The sequence below is a fragment of the Symphodus melops genome, assembly GCF_947650265.1.
Source record: "Symphodus melops genome assembly, chromosome: 12".
In the NCBI taxonomy this organism is placed as follows: domain Eukaryota; kingdom Metazoa; phylum Chordata; class Actinopteri; order Labriformes; family Labridae; genus Symphodus; species Symphodus melops.
This window is the reverse complement of record NC_136702.1, coordinates 24858615-24872071: the sequence shown is the minus strand read 5'-3', so window position 1 is coordinate 24872071 and position 13457 is coordinate 24858615. Positions and strand designations below refer to the sequence as shown.

Genomic DNA, 13457 nt, shown 5'->3' with positions numbered 1-13457 from the left:
GATGAGGCATTCACATGCAGTCAGCTCCATTGTTCCCAAAGAGTTCACAGCAGGTGAGCTGGCTGCCTTTATCTGCTCTGAAGCTCCGCCCATCCAGGAAACATAAAGTCAGGTAGAGGAGAGTGAGAGAAGGAGGGGGGATTTTACACCATAGACATGATGTCCTCCTAAATAAAACTCCATTAGTTTCCATTCATCAGTAACATTTAGTGAATGATTGACAGGTGAAGAATGTGCAGGTTTGAAAACCAGTGATGAGACTTTTTGTGTCAGTGACAGATTCCACTGATGTGTAAAGTTAAGACCAAACAGGTCAAACTGTTTAATCATCAAATGTGAGACGTGAATATCAAACACTTCTTCTATAACTCATTTTTCTCTTTTTAATGTGTCACTACAGACTTCATCACTGTGGACTCTCAAAGACTCACTGTGACGTCGTGGCCTCAGCTCTGAAGTCCAACCCCTCCCATCTCAGAGAGCTGGACCTGAGTAACAACAACCTGCAGGATTCAGGAGTGAAGCTGCTGTGTGAGGGACTGAGGAGTCCAAACTGCAGACTGGAGACTCTGAGGTCAGATCACTGACTGTAATATAGATATGAATATAATAGAATCTAAGTTTGAATGTATTAAAGTTTAGCAGATCGAGATGTATGGTCTCGTCTTTAAGGGGGTCCAAACACAAATATAAAGAAATACATGTAGCATGTACACAGTGCCAAATACTACAGTGTAGCACGTAAACTCACACTGGGCTAGGATCAGAAGTTTGGTTCGACTCTTGGAGGTGTAGGTGCAGTAATCAACACACAGAGATCGTTAGTTGTATTTGGTTATGGCACTATATATTGAAAGTGTTTTAAACATAAATAGCAAAACCATAAACCCCAATATGTACAAATCTGCAGAATGGTAAGTGCACTTTTGCACTCCTCTCCCCCAGACCCCTTCACACACCCTCCGTTCAACATCCACACACACCCTCGAAACACCGAGGTCCAAGCTCTGCACTATGGGTGATAGAGCTTTCTCTGTTGCTGCCCCAAGACTGTGGAACGCTCTCCCTGAACACCAGCTGCTTTCAAAAGAAGCCTAAAGACCCATCTTTTCAGAAAAGCCTTCTTGTAACTTTGTTTTTTTGTTTTCTATGCTTTATGTGTTATCCTTTAAACTCTGTAGCACTTTGAGATTTTTAAAAATGTAAAGTGCTTTACAAATAAAATTATTATTATTATTATTATTATTATTACTATTATTATTATTATTATTATTTTTTTTTTTAATGACGCATATGCACAGACATGCAGGTATAACCAGACGCAACATTACACATTAATATAATATAATTGGTGGTTTTCAACTGGGTTACATACACATTCATCCAAAACAGCATAACTCAACAGACATACTTAAAATCATACAATCACAGCCCGGCATGTGACCTGATGATGTCAGTGTCAGTCCTAACACAGGTCAAAGTGTCACACCAACGCAGGAGGTTCAAAGAGAAACACAAAGGAGGCCGGTTGGACCAGTGACAGAGTTTATCATTTACAACAAGTTTAGATTGAGTTTTTAAAATGTTTCTATATCCTGTCAAAGTATTCAAGATTTATGAATCATCTTCATGCAGAGATTTTAATCTTCATGAAGATTAAAAAGCAACGTGCACATGAAGCCTCTGGTTTCCTCTGGTTCTATTAAGAAGTAAAATCATGAAGACTTGTGATTGAATAATGTGTGATTTGATAAATGTAGTAACATCACAGAGCTGACTGAGATCAGCAGCCTGTTCTTCATCTGTGCACATGAACAGCTGGATGAATGTTGAGCTGACATTTGGAGGATTTAGATTTAGTGAATACACAATCAGAAATGATCCTCTAATCATTTAGAGAAAACTTGATTCATCAGGACAAAGTGATGTTGAGATACTCATCACAAGCTGAACACATGTGACTGGATTACACATTATTTCTATTCTTCTTTTATTCTTTGTTCAGATTGAAGTTCTGCAGTTTGTCAGAGATCAGCTGTTCTTCTCTGGCCTCAGCTCTGGAGTCCAACTCCTCCCATCTCAGAGAGCTGGACCTGAGCTACAACAACCTGCAGGATTCAGGAGTGAAGCTGCTGTGTGATTATCTGCAGAGTCCAAACTGCAGACTGGAGACTCTGAGGTCAGACACCTTTTCTTTCTTTGAGTCTGTACTGCTGTTCAACACCTCAGGAATGATGAACACTGTGTGAATCCTAACCTAAAAACAAGCTGAGCACCATGAAACAAGCTAACATTAGCAGCAGCTCTGCTCCCAGCCCCCACTGACCTCCTGAGTCCACTGAAGAGGGTCTGCTAATCTCATGTTGTGTTTGTCCTGCCTGCCTTCATGACTCATTAGATTGCTAGATGGTCGAGCCTCTGATCTAAGAACAGCTTCCTGTACGGCTCACAGGTTTAAAGAATGTGTGGTGATAATCACAAACAGTTCATGAGCCTCTTATCACCTTTAACTTCCAAACAAGCTCCATATGAAATACACAGATCCAGAGAAGAGCAGCACAGAGACATTTAGGAGTGTAGAGAGGACTCTGACAAACCTCCATGAACTGTCCTTTAGTAACAGATCACATCATGACGGGACATGTGTTTGGATGGATTGTCTGATTTTATTGTCATATATGCTGGACCTCATCATTCTGACTGAGAGTCCACTTTACAAGAGATCTGAAGAACATCTGTTTATGGATCATTCTTCCTCTCTTTCATACCGTTCATGTTTTTATGATCATATATCAAAACAAACTCTGTGATTTAAACGTAGTGTGAGGAGGTTTGATCTGCTGATGAAACACACTGAAAGTAATCTGGATTTCTCTTGATGGTTGTCTAAAGTCAATGAGACCACCAACATGATAAAGTCCTTTTGAAAGTCTGCCTGTTTCCAGCTGCTCGCTGTCACATGAGGAGAATCACAGGACGCTGTCTGGAAAAGCCTTTCTTTACATTTCCTACAGAAGAGATTCACACTGACTTGTAGTTTGTAGAGTTCAAAGAAAGCAGGAGGAGTTTTTAGTGAGGGAATACTGTACAGGACAAGATCAGTAAAGAGAGAAGAGGTTTCACTTTGTCCACAGGGGGGCGCCAAAACACACACGTAATGAAAGTTCCTCACAGGAGCTTTGAGTGTTTGAATATAAGAAGGATCAGGAAGAACTAAAGTATTAATGCATCCTAATAAAGTCCTTCAATGTTGGAATGAACAGATGATGATCACATCAGTGTGTTCATGTGGACAACATCACACATTCATGTATAAAGATCACTGTCATCTACATTTACTTCTTTTATTCTTTATTCAGATTGTGGGACTGCAGTTTGTCAGAGATCAGCTGTTCTTCTCTGGCCTCAGCTCTGAAGTCCAACCCCTCCCATCTCAGAGAGCTGGACCTGAGAAACAACAACCTGCAGGATTCAGGAGTGAAGCTGCTGTGTGATTATCTGCAGAGTCCAAACTGCAGACTGGAGACTCTGAGGTCAGATCACTGACTGTGTCATTCATTTGGATCATTTTAATCCACATCCTCTATTAATGCACATTTCAGGATTTATCTATTTTCAGTATTTATCTGAATTTAAATCTTGGGAAATTATGCAATTGAGGAGATTTTTTTCAAGTTGTTGAAAAATTTAGAGACTTGATGTGAAAATGTTTTTGTGACTTTGTGAAGTAAAGTTGAACAAGGTGCACATGAAGCCTCTGGTTTCCTCTGGTTCTGTTAAGAAGTGAAATCATGAAGACTTGTGATTGAATAATGTGTGATTTGATACATGTAGTAAGATCACAGAGCTGACTGAGATCAGCAGCCTGTTCTTCATCTGTGCACATGAACAGCTGGATGAATGTTGAGCTGACATTTGGAGGATTTAGATTTAGTGAATACACAATCAGAAATGATCCTCTAATCATTTAGAGAAAACTTGATTCATCAGGACAAAGTGATGTTGAGATACTCATCACAACCTGAACACTTGTGACTGGATTACACATTATGTAAGACAAACGTACTACGACGTACTACGATAAGTATTGCATCACTCTCTGCGTATTGCATCACTTCCTGTTGTGTCTCGCTCTATCGCTACTACCGATCGATAGAGCTAAAGCTAGATTGTTTATCCTGTGTACTTTCTTACATTTGTCTCCATTCACTGCACACTTTGAGTAATCGAAATAATCACCAAGCACCCCTGCTAGCTATCTATAGATCTTTTGTTTGCGTTAAACTATGTGCTCTCAGGCTAACTTAGCAGTTAGCTTCTCATACGATGGCTTCTCTCCCTGCCTCTCCCTCTCCTGCTCTCTCTTGTTCTGTGTGCCAGATGTCTAGTTACTCCTCGTCCTCCTTTACTGATAAAGGTATCTGTATTAAATGTAGTTTATTTATAGCTTTGGAGGCGAGGGTGTCTGAGTTAGAGAGCAGGCTCCGCACCTTTGAGTCAGAGTCACAGTTATCTTACGCAGCAGCAGTTAGCCAGCCTTCTGTAGCCGGTGCGGGCCGACATAGTGTTAAACCTCCCCCGGTAGCTCCCGAGCAGCCGGGAGGCAGTGGCTGGGTTACTGTCCGAGGGAGGCATAGTAAGAAAATGAGGCTCACGGCTCCCCACCAACCACTTCACATTTCAAACTCATTTTCCCCGCTCAGCGACGCACCCGCTGAGACAAAAACTCTGATAATTGGAGACTCCATAGTCAGAAACGTGAAGTTAGTGAAGTCAACGGGCATACCCGGGTGTATACCCGGGGCCAGAGCGGGCGACATCATGGGTCACTTAAAGCTGCTGACAAAGGTTAAACGTAGATTTGATGAAATTGTAATTCATGTCGGCACAAATGACTAAGGTTATTAAGGTTAATGTGGAGTCGGTGTGTAGTTTTGCTAAGACGATGTCGGACTCCGTAGTTTTCTCTGGTCCTCTCCCTAATTTGACCAGTGATGACATGTATAGCCGCATGTCCTCATTCAACCGCTGGCTATCGAGGTGGTGTCCAGTAAACGATGTGGGCTTCATAGATAACTGGCAGTCCTTTTGGGGAAAGCCTGGTCTGCTAGCTAGAGATGGCATCCATCCTACTCTGGTTGGTGCAGCTCTATTATCTAGAAACGTAGCAGAGTTTATTAGTCCCAAACCCTGACAACTCATCAGAGTTCAGACCAGGAGGCAGAGCTGCAGTCTTACACACTTCTCTGCGCTTCCTTTAGATCTGTTTACCTGCCACTATAGCTGTCCTTGTGACTGTAAATCTAACTGTAACTCAGTTAGATCTTCTTATAGCTGTAACCCTACTTATACTATAGATGCTGTGTCTGTTCTCCGCCCCAGACCTGTCATAGGCAATTCAACCTCAATAAAAGAGACGTAAATCATAACAATTTAGTCAAAATCAAAACTACAAATACGATTTGGCAAAAAAATCTAACAATTAAATGCGGCTTACTAAACATTAGATCCCTAGCATCTAAATCTCTCCTGGTAAATGAGCTAATATCAGAGAATCATATTGATCTACTTTGCTTAACTGAAACCTTCTCAGGATGAATATGTTAGTTTAAATGAATCCACCCCTCCCAGTCATTTGAATGCTCATATAGCTCGAGACACTGGTCGAGGTGGTGGAGTAGCAGCTATTTTTAATTCTGGTCTTATAATTAATCCTCGACCAAAGCTGAATTATACCTCTTTTGAAAGTCTTGCACTCAGTCTTTCACATCCAGTCTCTAGAACTTTTCAGCCAGTTCTAGTTGTTATAGTTTACCGCCCTCCTGGCCCATATTCAGAGTTTCTATCACACATAGTTCTTAGCAGTGATAGAATAATTGTTGTAGGTGATTTCAATATCCATGTGGATGTTGTTAATGACAGTCTTAGCACGGCTTTCATGTCTCTATTGGACTCTATTGGCTTCACCCAGGGTGTAAACAAACCTACTCATCGATTTAACCACACCCTGGATCTTGTTTTAGCTTATGGTATTGAAATTAATAGTTTGTCGGTTTTTCTGGAAAATTCTCTGATATCAGACCATTTCCTAGTAACTTTTGATTTCTTTTTACCAACCTTAACTCCTCTTAATAAAAAAGTGCTCTCTAGAAATTTAAATGATCATGCTGTAGCTAAATTTAAGGAAGCTATTTCAGCTGCCTTTGTTTCTGTTCCATCCTCTAACCTAGTTGAAAACTCCTATAATCACTTTAGTCCCTCTCAGTTAGATCAGTTTGTAGATAGTGCGGTGGATTCACTTAGAGTTACTCTGGATTCAATCGCCCCCCTAAAACAGAAGCCAATCAAACGACAGAGATCAGCTCCATGGTACAATTTAGAAACCCGTACTCTAAAACTAACGTCACGTAAGTGTGAAAGAATTTGGCGCTCCACCAAAACGATAGAATCTCGTTTAATTTGTCCAGATAGTCATAATAGATATATGAAAGCTCTACGGCAGGCCCGCACTGCCTGTTACTCGTCTCTTATTGAAGAAAATAAAAACAACCCTAGATACCTCTTCAGCACTGTAGCCAGGCTGACAGAGAGTCATAGTTCATTTGAGCCATCTATTCCTTTAGCCCTTCCTTTAACAAATTTCAAGGACTGCTTATTTTCACCTTCGTAATATCTCTAAGATCAGACAGATCCTGTCACAAAATTATGCTGAAAAATCAGTTCATGCATTTGTTACCTCCAGGTTGGATTACTGTAATTCTATTTTAGCAGGGTGCTATGGTAAATCTCTGAAGACCCTTCAACTCGTCCAAAACACTGCAGCTCGTGTTCTGACTAGAACTAGGAAAAGGGACCACATGACTCCTGTATTGGCTTCTCTCCATTGGCTCCCTATAAAATCTAGAATAGAATTTAAAATCCCTCTGCTCACCTACAAAGCTCTAAACGGTCAGGCACCATCCTATCTTAAAGAGTTAATTGTACCATACTATCCGACAAGAACATGACGTTCCCAGAATGCAGGCCTGCTTGTGGTGCCTATAGTCTCTAAAAGTACTATGGGAGGTAGAGCCTTTAGTTATCAGGCTCCTTTGGAATCGTCTACCAGTCGGGGTCCGGGAGGCAGACACACTAGGTACTTTTAAGAATAGACTTAAAACTTTTCTTTTTGATAAATCTTATAGTTAGGGCTGGCTTAGGACCAGCTCATAATTATGCTGCTATAGGCCTAGACTACCGGGGGAACTGGCACCAGGATCTCTTATCTCTCTCTCTCTCCCAGCTTTCACATCTTATTACTGCTTGTCTCTATCTTTATATTCTAACCTCTCCTTTTTCTGGGAGCTCCTGAGCTCTCTTAGGTTCCTTGGGACTGTTGATGAGGATGGCCTGCCCAAACACCCCCCCCCCCCCCCCCCCCCCACCCCGAGGATGGCCTGCCCAGACCCCCCGCTCCCCCCAACCTATCCCATCCTATCCTTCTTTCTGCATCTTGTCCCATCTCCCCCATCCCATTTTCAAGCCCAGCACAGTTTAGCAGATGGCTGTTCCGTCATGATCCGGGTCTGCTGAAGATTTCTGCCTGTTAAAAGGAAGTTTTTTCTTGCCACGCTGTGACGGATTAAGCTGGGCTCTTGTAATATAGCCATCAGTAAGGTCCTTTACCTGCTTTTTGTAAACATAACAATGAGCATGGTCTTGTTACCTGCTCTTTTGTTAATGTTAACAGACAAACAGTAAGGTCCTTTTACCTGCTTTTGTAAAGTGTCTCGAGATAACGCCTGTTATGAATTGACGCTATATAAATGAAGATTGATTCATTGATTGATTATTTTTATTCTTCTTTTATTCTTTATTCAGATTGAAGGGCTGCAGTTTGTCAGAGATCAGCTGTTCTTCTCTGGTCTCAGCTCTGAAGTCCAACCCCTCCCATCTCAGAGAGCTGGACCTGAGTAAGAACGACCTGCAGGATTCAGGAGTGAAGCTGCTGTGTGATTATCTGCAGAGTCCAAACTGCAGACTGGAGACTCTGAGGTCAGACACCTTTTCTTTCTTTGAGTCTGTGCTGCTGTTCAACACCTCAGGAATGATGAACACTGTGTGAATTCTAACCTGAAAACAAGCTGAGCACCATGAAACAAGCTAACATTAGCAGCAGCTCTGCTCCCAGCCCCCACTGACCTCCTGAGTCCACTGAAGAGGGTCTGCTAATCTCATGTAGTGTTTGTCCTGCCTGCCTTCATGACTCATGAGATTGTTAGACGGTCGAGCCTCTGATCTAAGAACAGCTTCCTGTACGGCTCACAGGTTTAAAGAATGTGTGGTGATAATCACAAACAGTTCATGAGCCTCTCATCACCTTTAACTTCCAAACAAGCTCCATATGAAATACACAGATCCAGAGAAGAGCAGCACAGAGACATTTAGGAGTGTAGAGAGGACTCTGACAAACCTCCATGAACTGTCCTTTAGTAACAGATCACATCATGACGGGACATGTGTTTGGATTGATTGTCTGATTTTATTATCATATATGCTGGACCTCATCATTCTGACTGAGAGTCCACTTTACAAGAGATTTGAAGAACATCTGTTTATGGATCATTCTTCCTCTCTTTCATACCGTTCATGTTTTTTATGATCATATATCAAAACAAACTCTGTGATTTAAACGTAGTGTGAGGAGGTTTGATCTGCTGATGAAACACACTCAAAGTAATCTGGATTTCTCTTGATGCTTGTCTAAAGTCAATGAGACCACCAACATGATAAAGTCCTTTTGAAAGTCTGCCTGTTTCCTGCTGCTCGCTGTCACATGAGGAGAATCACAGGACGCTGTCTGGAAAAGCCTTTCTTTACATTTCCTACAGAAGAGATTCACACTGACTTGTAGTTTGTAGAGTTCAAAGAAAGCAGGAGGAGTTTTTAGTGAGGGAATACTGTACAGGACAAGATCAGTAAAGAGAGAAGAGGTTTGACTTTGTCCACAGGGGGGCGCCAAAACAGACACGTAATGAAAGTTCCTCACAGGAGCTTTGAGTGTTTGAATCTAAGAAGGATCAGGAAGAACTAAAGTATTAATGCATCCTAATAAAGTCCTTCAATATTGGAATGAACAGATGATGATCACATCAGTGTGTTCATGTGGACAACATCACACATTCATGTATAAAGCTCACTGTCATCTACTCACTGTGAAATCATGAAGACTTGTGATTGAATAATGTGTGATTTGATAAATGTAGTAAGATCACAGAGCTGACTGAGATCAGCAGCCTGTTCTTCATCTGTGCACATGAACAGCTGGATGAATGTTGAGCTGACATTTGGAGGATTTAGATTTAGTGAATACACAATCAGAAATGATCCTCTAATCATTTAGAGAAAACTTGATTCATCAGGACAAAGTGATGTTGAGATACTCATCACAACCTGAACACATGTGACTGGATTACACATTATTTTGATTCTGCTTTTATTCTTTATTCAGATTGGATGGCTGCAGTTTGTCAAAGATCAGCTGTTCTTCTCTGGCCTCAGCTCTGAAGTCCAACCCCTCCCATCTCAGAGAGCTGGACCTGAGCTACAACAACCTGCAGGATTCAGGAGTGAAGCTGCTGTGTGATCTTCAGAAGAATCCAAACTATCAACTGGAGACTCTGAGGTCAGTCTCTCAGTGTTCTTTAGTAAACCCTCCATATATTTAAATTAATTTATTTTATAGGGACAATATGATTGAACATAGTTTCAATACAAAGAAACTGATGAGCTGCATAAAGAGTTTATAGCTGTTGTTAATTTCCAGCTCGTGTCTCGAGTTGGTCCTTTGTGTAAACAAACATATTAAACTCCAACACACTTGATGAGGATCCATTAAAATACATGAACCACAATATGACAATACAAATGCTTTCATGCTTCAACCTGAGAAGTAAACCAGAGTTTCAGAGAGCACGCTCACATAAAAGGGGCGGAGCTAGCTTCATTTAACCCATCACAATCATCACAGAGTCTGCAGTCAGCAGATCATCATATCTAACAAACTGTGAACAAACTATATGAATAATATGAAGAAGTTGAAGACAAACAGGCTCAAAGACTAAAGTTACACAGCTGCAGGAACAAATGCAGGAAGGACAACTGACAGAAACAAAGAAACATCAGAGAGGATTCATGTCCAAACTACGGCTTCTTCTATTTCCTTCCCATCGTTAGTTCACCTCAGAACTGAGCAGAAGAACTCGTGTTTCTTCTCTGAACTGAATGTGTTGCTCTGACTCTTTCATGTGGAGACCAGAACAGTTTGAGAAGTTCAGCTGCAGCTCTGAGCATCACAAACAGAGCGGCATGGAGACACTAAACATTCATATGAAGATATCATTCAAAGGCAGAAGAAGCTCTTCATCATTGAACGACTTCAAATAACTGTTGCATGTTTGTCTCTTTTTCAAACAGCTTCTTTATTTGATCAAACATGTCCCATAACTCAGTGTTAAATCACACACTCAGAGACCAATATGAAACCATTCAGTGTTAAAGTACAGAGGTGGAGTGGGGGGCGGAGCTTAGTTACAGCACTGTGGGGGAATCTGATTACTCACAGCTGATGAAGGGAGTCAGTGTCGAAAATGATTTCTGTCATCTCTCTTCTTCTCTCATTAGCTGCTGGTGGTGATGATCTCTGTCATAATGTGAGTGATCAGGACTCTGGTGGAGCAGAGAGGAGCAGCTGATGATCCACAGAGGAGGAACCTCCACCATCTTGTGTGTGGAGAAGCTCTGCAAGCTGAGGAGATCTTCATCCATCAGGGACTGACAGAGGAATCAGCTCACAGTTCATTTCAGTGATATTTCTAATGAATCTGTTCTCCACACATTACAGGAGGAAGGTCAAACAGGAAACAGCTGCTAGAAATGTTCAGAGATCAAAAGCTACCAAGAAGTGTTGCAGTTTTTCTTCTCATGTGATGATTCATTTGATTCTATTTCTCACTAAAAGTACAAATCAGTTGACCACATGTAACATGTATTAAAATACTCTGCAGGGGACGAGAGAGAGAGAGAGAGAGAGAGAGAGAGAGAGAGAGAGAGAGAGAGAGAGAGAGAGAGAGACAGAGAGAGAGAGAGAGAGAGAGAGAGATAGAGAGATTGGATTTTTAATAAACCTTTATTCACACACGCTTCACTGATGTCACTTATCTTCAATATCAAGTAATTCCAAAGATTCTGTTTGGTAACATAGAATGTGCACACACGTGTTCAATCAACTTTCCTCTGTTTGTTTTAACATGAATGTACTATTCCTAACGATGCACACTACGGAAAAACATAAGTGTCAAAGCACAAGAGATACAATTTACGTCATATATGAAAATAATAAAAAACTTGTAATAAACTAATAAAAAACACCAAGTCACATGTCACATGCATTAAATAAAGCTGAGGTTCAAACTCAAACTCATTAAAGCCTGGGTTTGTTACAGTTCAGGATTTGATTTGTTGCTACTTTACATTGACACTTGTTGTTGTGGAGACACTGCGCCAAAAAAAGCAAAAACAAAATGACAACAAAATCCAGACAAACATAAACAGAGTAAACACTTCACATCATCACGGTAGGCTAGCTCCCAGGACTTTCCCTGGACGCAATGCTCCTGGGGATCTGTCCATTACATACTGCTGAGTCCATGCAAACTGCTGGACTCTTGGAGGAGTTCATTTAAAAAAAAAAAAAAAAAGATCTTGTGAAAGTAAATTGTCAGTAGATGGCTCGCACTCGACCACGCATCAGCACCCAGCCGAACATCCCCTGGAACATGAAAAAGAATCCAGAGCGTCTGCACTCTGTGTTGTGTTGATGCTTTGGGTTTACATGTTATGTAAATCCTCCTCAATCAGTGGCCTCTCTACGATCTGGTCCTGGATCTCAGTGTTGACCCACAGGGATCCAGACAGGGACCTGCTGCCTCTGGTGCAGGTGATCCAGCGACACAACAGGGAAGAGACAGTGTGGACAACGTGGACACTCTTACACAGTTTGTCCAAGCAGAGAGCACAGAAGGTGAGCGGGCAGTGAAGGACCCGATGGACCGGGACGCTGCAGGAGAACTCACAGCAGCACACCACACTCTCCAGCTCTTCATTTAAGGACATGATGACAGGGATGTGGACGGAGTCACGTTTGAAGACTTTCTGACAGATGAACTAGAATCCTGTGGTGTCATCATCATCATCATCATCATCATCATCATCATCTTCTTCTTCATCATCACATTTTGATGTTTTTACTGTTTTTCCTTTTGCTTTCTTTGCTACTCTTTTCGTTCCTTCTTGTGAAAAACTTTCACCATTCTTTAATTTCCTTTTGGAGCGAGTATGAATAGAAGACTCTTCGTCCTTCATCTCCTCCTCTGCAGTCTCAGTGCAGCTCCTCACTTTGCCTGCTGCCTGTTGCTCTGTATCAACACTAGGCCCATTCTCTACCTCCATCTCCTCACCTGTCTGCTCCTTACCTCCTCCACTCTGTGTCTCCTCACCTGTCCTCTCCTTACCTCCTCCACTCTGTGTCTCCTCACCTGTCCTCTCCTTACCTCCTCCACTCTGTGTCTCCTCACCTGTCTGCTCCTTACCTCCTCCACCCTGTGTCTCCTCACCTGTCTTCTCCTTACCTCCTCCACCCTGTGTCTCCTCACCTGTCTTCTCCTCCACTCTGTGTCTCCTCACCTGCCTGCTCCTTACCTCCTCCACTCTGTCTCCTCACCTGTCTTCTCCTTGCCTCCTCCACTCTGTGTCTCCTCACCTGTCTTCTCCTTATCTCCTCCACTCTGTGTCTCCTCACCTGCCTGCTCCTTACCTCCTCCACTCTGTCTCCTCACCTGTCTTCTCCTTGCCTCCTCCACTCTGTGTCTCCTCACCTGTCTTCTCCTCCACTCTGTGTCTCCTCACCTGTCTGTGTCCCACCTGCACTGGATCCTTCAGCTTCATCTCTATAAGGACATGCTCTGATCAGTTGTCCCTCCCTGTTACAGTGCAGACATTTCATGTTTTCAGAGGTGACATAAATCACACAATCAAAACTGCTTTTTTAATAATATAAAGTTATTAAAATGTTCTTAAAAGCTTTTAACGAAGGTACAAACTAAATAACTGAAACACCGACACAAGTTTAAAAATGAGAAAGTTCTGAAAATGTTGAAAAGTATTTTTAAAGACCAGGAAGTAGAGCGAGTCAGACCGGGTTAAATTCTCAGCTCATCTCTTTTCTACAGGTTAACATAACTCCCTGTCATCAAACAATGACCCTTCACCCACAGAGAGCCCCCTGCCCCGGGTCTGACCACTTCCAAATCCTGGAGGACTGAAGTCCCGTACTCAAGCCGGGCTACAGTACCGATAGCCGGGCAGCCGACTCAACAAAGCCAGCGCTCAACCAGAGCTCATTTCTCAAAGTGTATTTT

General features: G+C 42.1%; 1 protein-coding gene across 1 annotated transcript in view; it reads left to right on the top strand.

The window, feature by feature from the left end:
• LOC306832401 (uncharacterized protein) overlaps positions 1-13457 on the top strand; it is a 126430-nt gene that overhangs the window by 94152 nt on the left and 18821 nt on the right. The window contains exons 14-15 of the mRNA XM_079357052.1: positions 401-574; positions 7861-8034. Of these exons, the coding sequence (XP_079213178.1) occupies positions 401-574; positions 7861-8034 (348 nt within the window). The remainder of the gene's footprint in view (positions 1-400; positions 575-7860; positions 8035-13457) is intronic.